This window comes from Ailuropoda melanoleuca, chromosome 16 (assembly GCF_002007445.2).
Source record: "Ailuropoda melanoleuca isolate Jingjing chromosome 16, ASM200744v2, whole genome shotgun sequence".
Taxonomy (NCBI): Eukaryota; Metazoa; Chordata; class Mammalia; order Carnivora; family Ursidae; genus Ailuropoda; species Ailuropoda melanoleuca.
Window position 1 is genome coordinate 86,709,383 of NC_048233.1, and position 17,242 is coordinate 86,726,624.

General features: G+C 53.3%; 2 protein-coding genes across 3 annotated transcripts in view; both read right to left on the bottom strand.

The window, feature by feature from the left end:
* Positions 1-989, bottom strand: part of TESMIN (testis expressed metallothionein like protein) — a 43,162-nt gene extending 42,173 nt beyond the window's left edge. Inside the window, exon 1 of the mRNA XM_034645607.1 lies at positions 264-989. The gene's annotated coding sequence lies outside the window, so the exon portion shown is untranslated. The remainder of the gene's footprint in view (positions 1-263) is intronic.
* Positions 990-1,544: 555 nt separating this feature from the next.
* Positions 1,545-17,242, bottom strand: part of CPT1A (carnitine palmitoyltransferase 1A) — a 50,966-nt gene continuing 35,268 nt past the window's right edge. The window contains exons 12-18 of one of the 2 annotated variants that reach the window (XM_019809980.2): positions 15,415-15,531; positions 13,899-14,063; positions 7,277-7,411; positions 6,259-6,411; positions 5,340-5,453; positions 4,996-5,088; positions 1,545-3,836 (exon numbers count right to left, since the gene is read on the bottom strand). In XM_019809980.2, coding sequence (XP_019665539.1) covers positions 3,750-3,836; positions 4,996-5,088; positions 5,340-5,453; positions 6,259-6,411; positions 7,277-7,411; positions 13,899-14,063; positions 15,415-15,531 — 864 coding nt within the window. In that variant the 3' untranslated portion in view covers positions 1,545-3,749. The remainder of the gene's footprint in view (positions 3,837-4,995; positions 5,089-5,339; positions 5,454-6,258; positions 6,412-7,276; positions 7,412-13,898; positions 14,064-15,414; positions 15,532-17,242) is intronic. The other variant, XM_034644591.1, reaches the window with a different exon arrangement.

A 17,242-nucleotide genomic window follows, 5' to 3' on the forward strand; every position in this document is an offset into this window, starting at 1 on the left:
CGAGGCTCGCGGAGAGCCAGGTGGCCCGGGCGGGGGCGGGCTGCTGCGGGGAGTAGGGCCAGGAATGACGCTCCCAGGCTCCTCAGCTCCAGGCTCACATGGGGAAACTAAGGCCCCTAGACCAGTCTGGCTTCTTCAGATCAAAATTAGGATAGATTTTTTTCTTTCATTGGATAATAAACTCTATACTGAAATATTTAAACATTACAGATAGAGCTGAAGTTCCCTGAAGGAACTTCCCACATGGATCTTACTGAAATCACCTGGACACCGGGGTGGGCGGCTCCTTCCCTGGCCCAGGCGCCCAGGGGCACGACAGCAGGACTCCGGTGCGGGGCCAGCAGGGAGGACAGGAAGTGCACGTTGNGTTCCTCCGCGGTTCCCCAGTCCCCAGTCGTGCTGCCTGCCAAAAGGGACACTGAAGTCAGCTGTGTATCCTTTCAGCCCTTTCCAGGGCCTCACAAACAGATGCCTGCGTAGATACCCTTACTCTGAGTCTATGGCTGAAATGCGAGCACATCACGGTTGCAGTCAGTTGAGTTCAGGGCAGGGCTGAGAATGCACTTTGGGCTTCCCAAACTGTAGGGATGGCGAAGGCAGCTGATATACACTGAAGAGCCCTCGTAAAAGAAAATCTCACTAGCCTGAGTAGCTTGAGCAAGCACATCAGCCCGCAAGACCGTACCGTTCACCTGTTTCTAGAGCAGCTCCCATGCATCCGACGGGCACAGCCACCCGGCTGAGTCATCAGCTGGCCAGCCTCAAAGGCCCAGGGCCTCTGCCACACTCCGAGATGCTCTTCCAGCCCTGCTCGATCAGCCCAAGCCAGCCGCCTTGTGACTCAGGCCTCCCCGCAAATCGCCGCCTTTCTCAGCCAGCTACCTCTGCCCACACATCTGCCTCGGGACACTGAAGATCCTTCGAATGGGTGCTTGGTTCTGTCCTCCTCCCACTGGATTTGATCTCTACCACAGCCAGAACCTGGAGCAGTCCCCGCTGTACGGAGCAGAGCTTAGCACACAGTGGGTGCTCAATGAAGACTATTGAGAAAATAATTCATGCATTCACTTAACATGTACTTGTTGAGTACCCACTATGTGTCAGACCCTGTTCCGGGCACGGGAGCAGGGAGAGAATGCGTACACGTAGAGTGGAAACCCACAGCCCAAGTCAGCAGCTGCCCTTCTCAGCCGGGTCAGGGAATCTTGTGATGTCCACTCTGCCCAAGCCAGGCCATCTAAGCAAGCCTCCTGTGGTCTCTCTCTCCTGTCTCCAGCGCCTGGGCTTCATCCCTGATTTATAACCTCCTTACTCATGTAACAAAAGAGCCAGGGGGTGCGTGGGTGGCCCAGTCATTAAGCGTCTGCCTTCGGCTCAGGGCGTGATCCCAGCGTTCTGGGATCAAGCCCCACATCAGGCTCTTCCGCTGGGAGCCTGCTTCTTCCTCTCCCACTCCCCCTGCTTGTGTTCCCTCTCTTGCTAGCTCTGTCTGTCAAATAAACAAATAAAATCTTAAAAAAAAAAAAAGAGCCAGGAACAAAGACTGGGATTAACGTTTTATTAATGATAACATTCTACTACAGTTCCCAGATTTACATCCAAAAGAGCATCTTGTATTTACATGCAATGGACAGTCCAAGATAACAGATTCAAACCACAGCTCCTTTAAGACTATGGCTTATTCCAAATTAAATTAAATACATAATACTCTTCCCTCCTTCTTTCAACATGTACAATAAAAACCCACTCTTCCTTCTTCTAGGAAATATAAAATTGCATTGATAACTGCACTGGTTAACAATTAATTACACTTGAAATATTTAAACCTGAGAGACAACCCCAAATGCGTCAGAGTGCTACACGTCGACACTGGAATTCACACGTGAACACTAAGGTCAGCGGTCAAAAGTGCAGGATTGGGGCGGCTCTGATCGTGACGGACACCAGCTGTGACTGGAAGCTGCGCCTGCCTGGGGCAGAGTGGGCGATTTCCCCCCACACCTCCTAGACTATGAACCACAGATGAATGGGGGGGCGGGGGTTATTACTGTAATTGTTCGTTTTCATTTTAGCTTTTTTTTGTCTGTTTTCATTTCTTCTTGCTTTTAGAGAAAAAAATCTTTGGCCCGTTTAGGTGGGATTTTTACATGATCACATATACATAAATAAAATATGCATGAGCGCTGCAGCAAAGCGCCCATCCCCTCCGACAGTCCGCCTGGTCATCGTATCCCTGGAGTGCACAACTCTTACAGAGGCAAGCCCCGCCAGAACAAAGTGGTCAGAAAAATAAATACACAGTTTTAAAAATGGACAGCTAAGCTGGTCGTTACAGCCCGGAGGCAGTGGGTCTTTCTCATTTCATGATCCTTTATTTTTACATTAAATACTGAAGACGATTCAGTGCATAATTGCTTTTTGGTCTATCAGACGCTTCAAATAAAGGCACGCCCATCTGAAGGGCAGGCTGTGTTAAACCTAGCACCTGTCATCTGCGACATTTTCGTCAGTCACCGAGATGACGTGGCCTACGGTTTCCATTCCCACCCTCTCCTCTGGAAAGGAGAATGGCTCTCTCTCGCCAGGTGGGATTGGAAAGCACTCCCGGGGCCTATTGGCGTTGCACTCTCCTGACCATTTTGAGGTTATTCTTCCGGTTTCTCAAGCTTTGTTCCTTTGTCAGTGGTAAATGTCACGCCCTCCTTGCTGTCAGCCTGGGTAAGCAGTGACCCTGAGGCACGGCTTACGCTTTCTTCTTCAGTGACTGCTCCCGACACATCGCACTTGACCACGACATCCCTTGCTCCCCATTTCTCACACTCACACTCACACACACTCTCTCTCTCACACACATACACACACCCATTCTTTTGTTGCTTAATGATGCAAAGAAAGCAGTCTGATGAAGGGGGATCCAGCCCAGCCGCCCTCAGGAGGGAACTGGTCTTTCCAGGAGCAGGGAAACAATAGGAAACACTTATTTGGGGATACTCATTCGGTAAACTGAGAAGGGAGTAAGACACTCACAATTCCACCTGAGGACCTGACACAGGAAATCTTCCCCAGGGTCTCCCTTTCGCCTGGGGCCCTCCACTTTAAGGCACTGGGTTTTGAGGACTTGCACGGTCAGTAAAACTAAACATGTGGCGTACTACTCGCTTCTGACAAGGACAGGCAAATACTACCAAAATCGGACGATGACAGAGTTACCCACAGTGACAAAAACGGTTTCCAGAAGCACAGTGTTTCCATTAGTGCGTTATACACGCGTCAGCTACGAATGGTTAACGTCTCCAAAACTCAAACGCTTTCCTCTCTGAACAAAAACAAGCTCTGGTTAAAAAAAAAAAAGTAAATGCCCGTAAGGACCAGGTATTCGGTCAACCCCGAGGAAACGTGCCACATGCATTTCCAACGCGTGACGCCACAACCCCACTAGTCCCTGCGTCAGCTCAACCATGCTCGTCCTGCAGTCACACAGGCGGATGCAAAAACTTTCGGGGGAAGGGGGCACTTTATCAAAACATTCCCAAAGTCAGGACCTGCCAGGAAGGAGTGGAGTTGTACTGCACGCGGTGGAGACCTGCTGTTCTATAAAAAGAAAAAGACCAAACCCTTGACAGAAGGAAAACGTCCGAGTTTTGTAGAGCAATTTTGCATCCTGAACTACAATCAGGATCGGCAGCTACTTTTCATTTGGTTTTTATCAGAAGAGCTCGTTTTCCTCCGCGGCGGCGACTGTCGTGGAATTATTTTTTGGAATTGGCGCTGAACCCAAACAAATGGATGATGTCGGTCATTGCTTGTTTCAGGTGCTTCCCAAAGCGATGCGAGTCCTTTCGTGGGAAATCAGAAAAGAAAAACGCACATTACAACGAGGGAATACGCACGCTTCAAGCCTTTACACTTAGAACCTGATGCAAAGAACAGGTCTGTTCTCTGAGCTTTGCCTGAAGGGCTTCATCATTAAGCTGCCGGTTCTGGAGAAGCGCTGGGGGTTCCGAGAGAGAACCGTGTCTAAGCTCGTGTGGGTGTGGTCTTGATGTAAGGCTTCCCTTAACGCCAACGGATTACATAAAGCACAGGGAGTAAGCGAGTCCCAGTCCTCCACTACCGACCTCGGCCGTGCTTGCAGGCAATACACGATGTGGAAAGGCAGAACAGAAACACGGATTCGGGGGCGCCTGGGTGGCCCAGCGGTTAAGCGTCTGCCTTCGGCTCAGGGCGTGATCCCGGCGTTATGGGATCGAGCCCCACGTCAGGCTCCTCCGCTATGAGCCTGCTTCTTCCTCTCCCACTCCCCCTGCTTGTGTTCCCTCTCTCGCTGGCTGTCTCTATCTCTGTCAAATAAATAAATAAAATCTTTAAAAAAAAAAAAAGAAAAAGAAACACGGATTCGGGGGCCACGCTTGGAAGGTGGTCAGGTTTTCCACTCCCACAGAACTCCGTAGACCCCGAGTCATCTTGTATGTGTCCTTTTAACATGTGTGCGCTGACCTCAGTCCTCCCTCTGATATTAGATTGTGAGAGTTACACGAGCACTCCCACATTAAGATTCAAGACCATCGCTACGGGCAAAGACATACTTGCAACCAAATAGGATCATTTCTTTAAAATTAGGTTAAAGAGGGGCGCCTGGGTGGCTCAGTCCATGAGGCGTTTGCCTTTGGCTCAGGTCATGATCTCAGTCCCATGTCAGGCTCCCTGCTCAGTGGGGAGTCTGCTTCTCCCTCTCCCTCTGTCCCTCCCCTGCCCCCCACTCATGCACGTGCATGCGTTCTCTCTCAAATAAATAAATAAAATCTTTAAAAGAACAATAATAAAATTAGGTGAAATAATTTAAAAATTTATTTATCTGAAAAAGCCCAAACCTAGTAAAAAAACATACAGTTGAACTATTTTCTGTCAAATTAAGGAAGCACATGTCTGTCAAATTAAAAAGAAAACAGTAAAAATACTTGGTCTTTAGGAAAGGGGACTTCGTTTTGTACTTACGGTCTCCGGGCTGGAGAACTTGGAAGATACATGGAAATTGATGAGGTTCTCCCCCACGAGGATGTACGACACGCCATAACCATCGTCAGCGACCTACAGAGGCAGGTGAGACTAAGTTTAACGTCGGGCAACGAGATGATGAGGAAACAGGACTCCCTCACATTCCAAATACAAGACAGTGTGAACACCTGATTTAATCATCTGCAGAATTCCTTGGGGGGTAGGGGGAACCCAATGAGGTAACAAGGGGCGCGCAGAGTCCAGGACGACCTGAAACGGAGGCGGACGGGCACGTCCAGTCCCCCGACGCGCAGCCCCAAGGACATCTACGCGCAGACACTCACCGGCCCGAAGCCCCCTCCGCTGGACACGTACTCCGGGTTCCTCTCCAAGTCGAACAGCTCCACCTGCTGCTGAGGGGTCTGGCTGGTGGACAGTCTCCACGGCTCGGATAACACCTGTGGGGCAGAACCAGGAGATGCTCTAGTGACACCCTCCCCAGTGCTGCCCTCTTGTGTCCCTGCACGGCCCCGGTGGCAGCCAGGGAAAGGCTCGCTGGGTGTCCGGGCGGCGTCCCTGGAGGCCTCGCTGGCTCGGGCCACTGCGTACACAGAGAGGGCACGGGGCAGAGGAGGTCAGGAAAGGGGGCGGGTACACGAACGAAGATTCGGAAAAGGGGCTGTGCTGTGCTGAGGCTTTTTTTTTTTAAAGATTTTATTTATTTATTTGACAGAGAGAGACAGCCAGCGAGAGAGGGAACACAAGCAGGGGGAGTGGGAGAGGAAGAAGCAGGCTCCCAGCGGAGGAGCCTGATGTGGGGCTGGATCCCAGGACTCCGGGATCACGCCCTGAGCTGAAGGCAGACGCTTAACGACTCCGCCACCCAGGCGCCCCTATTTTCAGGAATTTTTCAAGCTGCTTAGTCAACACGGCATTATTAAGAGTTAAATTCTATACCTTAAAAGTAAATAAACTGTATTAAAAACAAGACCGATAAATACTCAAGGGCTCATCACTTCCTAACCACTTGACTACATCTTAGTACGATCCAAGCCTGAGGAGGTCAGGAGGGCACGTGTAACACAGCGTTCCCGGGGGGCCGAGGGACACAGCGCTAAACGCACAGCTTGGATTTGACACTGTGACGACAGCTGAGCCCGAAGGCCCGTCCTGTGAGGCCACTTCTCACCTGCGAGGCTGCCCCGACTTACTATCGGCTTAGCCATAAACCCGGGGGAGCTGCCGCTGGCAGACGGGACTTACTTCCTTCAGGAAAGGGGAATCCACGGCCAGGTATTTGGACACCACGTAAAGGCAGAAGAGATGGCGGTCGATCCCAGAGCCAGTCATCGCGAGGCGGTACAGATGCTGATGCTTCTCGGACGCCACCTTGAACAACTTGAGCCTCTGCTCAACCTGAGCAATGAAGGGTGGGAGTCACGTTGTGTGGGACGGACCACGTAGGCTCCGAGATGGCGTGAGGCGCCCTTCTCTCCAGTGGCCCGACGGCACCAGCAAAGCAGGCGACTGGGGGTCTCCGGGAGAGACGTGCCTGAGCGGAAGCCCTACCAGCTGCCCCCTCCCCAGATTCATGCTGCCAACGGCGGGGCTGTTACACGGGGGGGAGAAGCACTTTCGGGGCTGGGTGCAGCCCACCCAGCAACCCCTCACTCATACCTACTGATTTCCTCCAAAGAACCAGAAGCCTGTGTTCTTGGGAACAAAGTTTCCCCAGAGCAGAGCAGAGCACCCTGCCCACGTCTCCCCAGCCAACACTGTGCTCTGGGCCGTGCAGGCTGGGCACAGATCTGGCCTCAGCCACGTCCTAGCTGTGTGCCCCGGCAGCTGACAGAATTCAGAGCTGTCTCTGTTCCTTAGCTATGAAAACAAACTAACAGAATACTTCCCAGGCTACTGCCAGGATCCTCAAAGGCGGGGTAGAGAAAACCCGAGCCCCAAGCCTGTGCGGGGAGCTTGGGGGTGGGAGGCGGGCTCCATCAACCCCGAATAGAAGGTTCCGTGGCACGGCTCTAGGCTCCTTGCCCACACACCGACTCCTGGGACCGGCCCACTGCTCCAGCTCCCGTGCCAACCGTGCTGTGTGAGACTGTAGTTGAGACTCCTGGGAGCCCAAGCTGGTTTGCAGATGTCACGGAACTGACACCTCTCTGGGGGTGTCCCGACCACGGTTAGCTCCTTTGAAAGGAGGCAGGGAGAGAAGCCGGATACGGCACCCCAGGACAAGGTGTGCGCGGGATCCCCTCAGCTTCGCGCCACTTACCGTCTGGGTGGGGTCCACCATGGCGAGCACAAAGTTGCAGGACTCCATACTACAGGAACGTACGGTCTCCGTCCTCCCCTCTCGGAAGAGTCGGGTCATGGAGGCCTCGTACGTGAGGCAAAATTTGCCCATGTCCTAGGAGAGGAAAAGTATTTTAATACAAGGCAGGGCCGGCTGGTGGGCTCTAATGCACAAGAAGGGGTGGGTTACGGTCAGCTTTAGCTTTTAGTCATCGTCAGTCTTCACACGGGCTTGTGCAGCGGGCAGATGGAGACGTCATTAGCTTTGGAAAGGCCTGGGGATGGGGGGTCAGTGTCTGGGTAGCCCAGGTTCTATTTCCAGATGCAGCTGATGCCATGGCACGATTTCCCGAGCTTCACACACCTACCCGAGTGCAGACACGCTTACGGAAGGAATACATGACAAGGAGATGGGCATGCAAAGCTGGAAATTGTTAGAGACACAAGGTATTGGCAGGAAATATTCCATCGTGTTTAGATGACAATGAGGATGACCCAGGAGGGAAGGGACAGGTCAGGAGCCATGTCCCCCAGCAGGAGGCAGGCGGCCAGCTGCCCCACTGGACAGGAGGGGAAATGAAGCCGAGGGGCGGCTGTGGCTGTCAGGAGGTCTCTTTGGAACGCTCTCGTTTTCTCTGTGAACCAAGAAGAAGGCTTGGCCTGCTGAGGGTGGGGAAGCAGGGAGGGGCCGGGAGTCAGAGAGAAGGCATGGGGAACAGGCGCAGAGGGGCACAGAGGGGGACTGCCCGGGGGCTCGCCAGAGTCTGCGCTCCGCTCAGTAATTTCAAGTGGAGGAGCCAGCCCCTTGGGATTTGCCTCCAGCCATGCCGGCCTTTTGGGTGCAGGGCCGAGCAGTCCATGCCTAGTGGAGGGAAAAGGGAAGGCGAGACGGGCAGAGGCCCGGTGGGGTCCAGGGACTAGAAGGGGACAGAAGGACGTTAGAGGTAGCACCTGACGCTGGGACCCTATGGGGGACAGGAGGACAGCTCAGCAGGGACTCCAGGGAGCACCAGCAGGTGGTGCAGGAGGGCAGGGCCTGAGGAGCACAGGGCGTCCCAGCACACGCGCTGTGGGAGGAAATCACCTGCAAACTCCCCAGCCACTGGGCCAGCTCCAAGGCGCCCAGGTTCCCAGTATGGATGGGAAAATGGCCCACAGCAGTTTGTGGACCCCAGTTATTCCTGACCAGACAACGCCTCTCGGCGTTGGGGCCCTACTGACCCCAAGGAGACCGAGGACACCCTGCCACCAGCCGATACCGCGAAGCAAAACCCAATGCCAGAGTCAAGGCTGACGTCCCCGGCAAGCGGGCCGTGCCTGTGAGTGGCCTTCGGGGCTCTGTCCCTCCCCCAGTCCTGCCTGTGAAGTGACGAGGCGAGCAGGCCACGGGGTGAGGAACACAGGCCAGGAGGTCTGTGACGTGCTGCCGCTGACTGCCATCCACCTGAGGGACCCCCACGGGAGCCTTCCCCGCTGCCCCCAACACCCGGCACAAGGAGCCACCAACTCACCACACTTCTCCATACACCAGTCATTACTTTGCCCTTGGGTGGGGTCCAATAGGGGCTCTAACTCCTCATTCTATTCTATGCAGAGTAAGAATAAGAATAGAACAGGTAAGCAGGCGATCCAGGTGGTTGGTCAAACATGCCTTTCAGAGAACTTCCTACCAGCTACCGTAGGGCGCATGACAAAGCAGGAGGGAGGGAGGAGGGCGGGAAGACAAGGAGCTATAAGAAAAAAGTAGAAATCTGGCATTTTAGTCATCAATTAACGTTAGCTTGGGACATAATGCACTGATTTATGCGAAGTCCACTTTCCAAGACCAAACTTTAATTGTGTCAGTGGTCAGCGCGGTCATGCAGGATACCACAACTTGTAAACGATCGTCTAAAAACTTCTTGGCAAAGGCACTGGGGTTAGCGTGCTCAGACCCTCCAAGAGCCAAGCCGGGTTACACCTGCAGCCCCACTTCACCTGCCGCAGCCAGCCGCCGTCGGAAGAACACCTCCAGTTTCTAACGAGCTGGATCGAAAGACATGGTCGATGAAAATACGGACATGCACAGTGTGAGCACACAAACCTGTCACGCCCTGGGATTGCTGCCCCCGGGCTCAGGGTTCAGGCCGGTGGCACGTGGGGGAATTTTTCACTTCTGGTTTCTAAATGAAAAATAAACATGACCCAAAAGTGGAAGCAAATAGCTATAAACTAAAATTACGACCCCCGGTAAGTGTCTTCATTCAATCCGTCATGACTTATTTACAGATGCCTATTTCTCTGTGGCTGGCATGTGCCTGGCACTGGGGACAGATCATGTCCCTGCCCTCAAGGGGCAAATGTTCTAACAGGAGAAACGGGGACNTGTCATGACTTGTGCCTGGCACTGGGGACAGATCATGTCCCTGCCCTCAAGGGGCAAATGTTCTAACAGGAGAAACGGGGACATAGGATACTACACAGTGACAGGTGCACCGAACAGAAACAAGGCAGGGTGACAAAGAGGAAGGGGGCGGGGGCTATTTTAAATAGGAGACGGGGGTACTTGAGCAGAGACCGAAGCAACCACACCTCAATCTGGGAATCAGCAACCACCGGTGGAGAGCAAGTGCAAAGGCCCTGAGGTAGGAATGAGCCTGACATATTGGAGCACAGCAAAAAGGCCAGTGTGGCAAAAGCTGAGTGAATGAGACCAAACGTGTTATGAGAGAAGGCTGGAAGGGCAGACAGGGATCAGAGCGACGGTGACTAACCTTCAGAACGTGTTAACTTGGAAGGGAAAAATAGATACATTTTAATGTCGATTAACCTCAAACTGAAATACAGCACTGAGAAGCACAGTCAACGAACCACAGTAATTATGAACAGTGTGGTGACTTTGAAGAGAAAATCACAGCTATTTGCACAACAAATTATGGTTGTTGCAGATGTCCCAAAATACCACCTACGCTCATCACGACTTCAAAATCACAGCAGTTACTAGCTCTGCCACCCCAAATTTAGTGCATAATTACACTCGCTGAGCCACAAATTTACATTTAATATTTTGACGTGCATTTTTATTAACTGATTACCTCTGTAACCCTGCATATTTCCTCTAATGCTTTATAAACGTTATTCTGAGATGGGATCCCCAAGGCTTTCCCAAACTGCCTACAGGGTCCAGGGCACAGAGAAGGGTCAGAAGCCTGGAACGGACCCCCAGGACATGCAGGACATCTGGAATTATGCAGAGCCAAGGGGAGGTCCTGCAGCTCTGGGCTGAGCAGAGAAGGGTCAGACTCACAGCTCCGCAAAGAGCCATGTCCCTAACACAGCAGGTGCTCAACCAAGCCTGCACGGAAGAACTTTTGCATGGAAAGATCAGCCTTGCCTTTTTAACAGGTCATCTTAATACACGGACCCTTCTTAATAGTTTGAACGCTCCATGAAGAACTGACATGGGGAGGGGGTAGTGGAATGGAGAATAAAATCCTGATTATTTCCAGCCAGAGGGAAAAGAACAGCTGTAAGTACGGAAAACAAGTGATCTCTGATGCTGAAAAAGTAACTTGGTTTCTTAAAAAGCAATTGTAATGCACGCTAGCCCCAACGATGTGAACACAGAACCATCTAAGAAAACAAAGATCACCCTTCACAGCCCCTTGCCGTATTCTCCACCCATCCCTGCTAGAGTTTGCACAGCATAAAGCAAGAGCTGGGACCCGTGTTCTAGAACATAACAGGCAGGCAGCAAATATCACAGTTTGGTGGGCCAGGTACGTGGTCTCTGTGGCACCTGCTCAGTCCACTCAAAACACCCAGGGACAGTCCCCCCAGACTGAGCCCAACCGAACGCAAACACAACGTCCTCTGTGAGCGCCGAAATGACATGTGATAATCCAACATCACGGAATATCGTTCTTCCTTTTGTTTTGTTTTTGTTTTCAATTACTAACAACACAACACCATTCTTAGCTCAAGGACCATGTGAAAACAGGTGAAGGGTGGGGTGTGGCCCGTGGGCCAGAATCCACAGATCACCGTAGTAAAGAAGCCAAACGTTCACCTGGTGTCTGACGGCCGAGCGTTTTCACAGAACACGCCGCAGACACGTTTAACGGCCACACAATCATCGGTTGCACCACAATTTAGCATGTTTCACACTGATCACCTCTTCGACTGATTCAAATTTTTACCAAGGGGTAGTTTCACCTCATCTTTGTGATGAGCTTTCTGTCCTTAAAGGATATGGTTCTCAAGGAAGAATTTGCCTGGGAAATGGGCCTACTTTCAGGACACACATTTCCCACGGTGTGAGCCCAGATGCCACACACGCACTTCCCTCTCTAAGCTCCCCTGGGCAAACACGAATTGGAAGAAGACCTTTGCAAATCGCAGAGGCAAAAATTCAGTCTTCCTTGTTGCATTTACCGGATTCCTAACAAGATTAAATTTTCCACGACATTCCCTGACAATGCGTAGTTTTCGGCTCTCGCGAACCACCAACACCTGCTCTGACTGTTTTCCTACCGGGCTGCTTATTTGCTTCCCAAAAGGACCCACCTAACCAATTTTCTCCAACCCCCATCACTCATGGACTCATCCCCTCCAANTTCGCGAACCACCAACACCTGCTCTGACTTTTCCTACCGGGCTGCTTATTTGCTTCCCAAAAGGACCCACCTAACCAATTTTCTCCAACCCCCATCACTCATGGACTCATCCCCTCCAAAGCCCAAAATGTAGAAATCGGAAGAACAAATGTGCACCTCGTGACTGTTGTTTTTTAGAACGTCACCGGTTATTCTCAAACGTCATCTCTTCCAAATGAACGTGAGGACCAGTCGCTCGAGCTCCCTTCCCAAAATATCCCCAGACCTTTGGACTGCGTCCACACGGGACGTGTGAACTGGGCACATTCGCCTCTGTGGGGTCGAGACTTTCCACCCCAAACCACAGCCTTGTCTCCCTTTTAGAGACTTGTCTCGGCCTTCCTCCCGCAAAGCCCCACCTGCTTGATAAATGTGGGCCTGGATCCCAGGCTCCTGGCTCCGGTTCCCACTCCACTTGCTACCGTACTTTCTACTTGGCCAAGGACTGGAGAAGAATGATACTGCACCGGGCTCCTTCCTGAGCACTGTCCTTCATCATAAAAGCTTTTCTGCTGACTCCATCTCCCAAGAAGACGTACGGATGTCCCCCCTGCCCAGTGATCCCATCAGCTGCACTTGCTGCACTTACAGAAAGGCCCCGAGAACTACTGGGGTTACCACATTTTCACATTTAAAGCCGTACACTGGCAGCTGATACACGATGCCATTTATCATGTTAAGGAAACAGCTCCTGTTACTTAGCGGTTTTATCGGGAACGCACCCCAAGATTTTAATGTTTTTTTAGTATCTCTCGAGATGACTGTCCTTTTTCTTCTCTGATCTGATAACATAACTTAACCTGTTACTGGATTTACGAATCCCAAACCGTCCCCTTGCCGTCGGCACCATACGGTGCTGCTGGTGATTACGTTGCCGGATTCTATTTGCTGGTATTTTATTTAGGTTTTCTGCATGTATATTCGTGAGCAAAACTGGGTCTACGGCTCTTTCTCGCCGTCCCTCCAATTAAGACACGGGTTCCAGAACCAGCCTGCCTGGATCCAAGCTCAGCCACAGCCCTGGGAGCGGTGGGTCTCAGGCGAGGGGGCTCACCTCCTTGTGCATCAGGCAGAGAAGGGAAAGGCCCTCCCCGGCTGCTCTGGGGATTAACGAGCTCCCGCAAGCACCCTGCACGACCTGGGTGGCTCCATGCAGCTCCCAGTCTTGCCCAGAGGGAAGCTGGTTCTGGGCATCAACCAGGCCCCCTCACTTTCTGAAGCCTCCGGAACCCTAAGCCGCCTCTAAGCAGCTTCATGTCAGCGGCTGGCTCTCCAGCTTCTGACCTTCATCGTGGGGACTGACCTCCTGGCTTCTTACCTTGTCTCGGGTCAGCTTTACTAACTTCTGTTGCTGCAGAAAATCGTCTCGAGATTTGCAAACGTATTACCGTGGAACCCGGTGTTCTCTCAGGAGAATCTTCTCTGTATCTGAGATGGCACCGGCTCTTGTCTCCCAAACGCTGCATATTTACGTGCCATTTAAATCCCAAGCTTATTAATTCTAAGCTCCAATTCCCCGATCTAGTTACTGTATCTTTCAGTCCCTGGCTCCTTCGGACCAAGAGCTCCTACGATGGCTGTGCTTCTGTCCGATGGCTCTGCGGGCCTGCGCTTCAGTGAGGATGTTACTTGGGAAAAGAAACCTTCACGATTTGACCATCTTTGTTGTCAAGTACCTAGAGTCAGCCGGAAGTACGTACGATTTTGGCCTACCTATTCCCGTTTCTCTGATTTTAACGTGACCTCTTTTGCTGTCACGCATCTGTTTCTTTTCCTGACTTGACCCCCTCTGCACCGCCGAGAGGGGTGCTGCTCCCCATGCGTCCCATCCCGTCCGCGGCAGAAGGCCTGCACCAGCGGCTCCCCCCGCCCCCCGACAGGCGTCCGGCCTTCCCCACCCCCGGGGCAAGCGGCTCCGGGCATGTGCTCAGGACCCCGAGTGCTCGGGACAGAACCCCAGGCCCGTACCTTGTAATGCGCCAGCTGGAGAGCAAGCTGGACGAAGGCATCCGGGCTTGTCCGGCACTTCTTGATCAACCCTTTACCGAAGGTGTGGAACGGGAAAGAATGGAAATCCACGTCGCTTGCCAGAATGGTGGCGCTGTTCAGGGAAGTCTCTATCACCTCCTGACACTGGAGAAGAACGGAGAAAGAGGTGTTCCTTACTGTTGCTGACATACCTCGGAGAGGCGAGATGTTCGTGCAGCCCACCGGGCTGTTGCCTAAACACACACACACCCCATGTTCTTCCCGGTTCTTTCCGGAAGCATGATTCAGGAGCCGCGATCCGGGAGCAACGCAGCACCCCGCTCGCGCTGGAGTGCGGGGGTGACCCGAGCAGGAGGAACACCAGTGGGAGCCTGCGGCCTCCTGGTCTGAGCGCAGCCCCACAGGGCACTCCACACAGTCCACAGTTTAGTTTTGTGAAATACATGGTGGCAATCCAGGAACCAATTTTAAAAAACAAATGGGCCGTGGTTTGACCACGCCACGGAGATGAGCTCCCAAGCCACAGAAGAACATGGAGGAACCCTAAGTGCACGTGCCCAGTGAAAGTAGCCCGTCTGGAGAGGCCACGTGCGATAGGATTCAGAGAAGAGGACATTCTGGACAAAGCAAACTGTGGAGACCGTGACAAGATCCCTGGGCACCCCGGGCGTGGGGGGCGGGAGCAGGGAGCGCACAGATCGGGGCCATGCGACCGTTCTGCCCAAGGCTGTACATGGATACAGGCCGTCGTACATCCGTCCAAAGGCCAAGAACGCACAACGCTAACACTGAACCCCACGTTCGTGATGGGCGCGTGCGCGTGCTGGGAGGGGGAGGCGGGTAGGAGGGATCTCTCTGGACCTTCTGCTCAATTGTGCTGGGAAACTAAAACTGCTCGAAAAAGTTAAATTTAGAAAGAGAAACTTAAAATACATGCTGACCGACCTGGTCAGGTACAAGGACGCTAAGCCCACGCGCCCTGGCAGCGGCGACACCTCCCTGAGGAGCGCACACCGGCCCTCGGGGACACAGGACGGAAGGCCTGGCAAAGACAGTAGCCCCACGCGTGGCATTTCCTACGTCGAGAACCACTTCTCGGGCCCCAGGGATGCCTGCTTGGATCAGACGCGCAGGAACGTGGTTCCCGACCCTAAACTTCCTTCCTCAAAGGCTTCCTTTTATTGAGCGGCCTGTGTATGCAAATCTTTGAGAGATAGAAATGATGAGTTAGTGATCTCAGACTATTTCTACTCTGAAGGAAGTGACTTTTTTCACTTTTTCACTGTGACGTCCAGCCAAATCTGAGCTGGAAATCTCGCTGACTGTTCGCCAGCTGTAGCAAGCGGCTCCACGGCCCCAGTAAAAACCCCCGAGTGGACACAGGCCAGTGTCCGTGAGCTCCATCCAGCCGAGCTGGTGCACGCCCGGGAAGTCCGCGGGGCAATCAGGCTGTGACCGTTTACCCTCATCCCCCACCCAGGTCATTGGGACTCACTTCCTCCGGGATGTCCCACTGCAGCCGGGTGGGGTACGGAATGTTCGGGTTGGGGTCGCCCTTGCAGTGCCCGTCCTCCGCGTAGCCCAGCTGGAAGCAGTCAGTGGCCAGGACATACTGTCGCAAACGAAAAGACACACCCGTCAAGTCAGAGAAGATTACGGCCAACAGCGTTACCTAGAGCATCTCTGAAACGACCTCCAGGGGAGACAGATCCTTGGTCTTCGCGGAGGTGCAATGAAGCCTTAGCGGGAGCGACTCCCCAGCTGTGCTGCTGGCACGGTGTTCACACCGGACCCCCTCTGCACCGCCCCCCAACCTCCAAGTTCTTATTTCCACTTCAGAGGGGAGAGAACGGGATGTGGGGAGGCCCCCCCGCTTGCGGGCTGGTGAGCAGCTCGGCCAGGACTCCAGCACGTGCGGAGCCTGTTTCCGGGTCCCAGGTGCCCACTGGGGACTGTCCCCCTGCCCCCGAGTTTTACAGCGAGCCCGGAAGGCCCCATTATTCCCACTGTGTAAATGAGGAGGCCGAGCCTCCAGGGGGGAAGCCGTGTGCCCCAGTTCACACTCCCTGAGCGCCGGGACCTGGGCGCAGCTGTGACGTTCTCTTGCCCCCGGCGAGGACACCCACACCGATGCATTCAGCTCTGTTTACCGAGCGGCTACTGCCGGCCAGCAACCCGCTAGCACCGGTGAGAGAACAGTGCACAGAACAGACTAGAATCTCTGCCTTTCCACAGGACGTTAAACACGGCCGTCTGACCTACCCAGTCCGCTCTAGGGTGCACACTCCCGAGAAAGGAAAACATGTTCACGTAAGACCTGTGCATGTGTGTGTCCTAGGGGCATTGTCTGTAGTCCTCGGAATGTGGAAACCACCTGCAGTGGCCAACAGTGGCCAACCCAGACCGTCGCAGAGATGGAAAGCAGACTTGTGGTTGCCCCGGGCAGTGGGGGGCGGGAGTTCCTTTTATGGGGAATGAAAACGTCCTAAAATTAAATGCTGGTGACTTTTGTACGACCACCTTGTAAACACCGAAATCCCAGTGAATCGTGTACTTTAAGAAGGTAAACTTTACGATGTGTCCATTGTATCTGCATAATAATGAATTAAAAAAAAAGAATCTGCATTCAGAGAGCTCACATCCTAGTGGGGGAGGCCAAAAAAAAAAAAAAAAGACCAAAACCACACCCCAAGTCCGGCTGCTGGTGCTGCCGGATGGTGAGGGGTCAGGGGCTCCAGCATGGGGGCACGTGGAGGCGGGCACGTGGAGGCAGCCACGTGTGCGCGTGTGGTCAGCGTCTGTGCAGATCTGAGCAAGCGAAGGAACGAGCCTATTTGCGTCTGAGCAGCTCCGCGTCAAGGCCCCCAGAGTGTCCAACACACGGAAGCTGAAAAAATACGTAGGCAGCAAACAGGATCCAGCTCCGACCAGATTTGTTCTTGACTGGCTTGCCATGGGCAGACCAGCTCCCCTTTTAATTTGGCCCAGCCTCCGTGACAAGACAGCGGGTCAGTTCCCAACCCGGCAGGGAGCTCTGGGGCCCCTGTGGCGTCCCTGGAGCCACAGGCCACCCGTCAGCCGGCAGGAACACAAGTGATCGCCTTGGGCTAACAACGCAATCGCTTCACCCTTATCTCTTCCAGAGCACTTAAAACAGAAGCACTGCCTTGTCAACACGCAGATTCTCTCCACCTGGGAAGTTAGCGTGTGTCCGGCAGTGCCCGCAGCTCCGGTTCTGTCTCCTTCAGGAAGAACAGCTGTCATGCACTTAGGACCCAGGACGTCCTCGGAACGGGTGCAGGGGGCCTGGACGACTCCGCCGG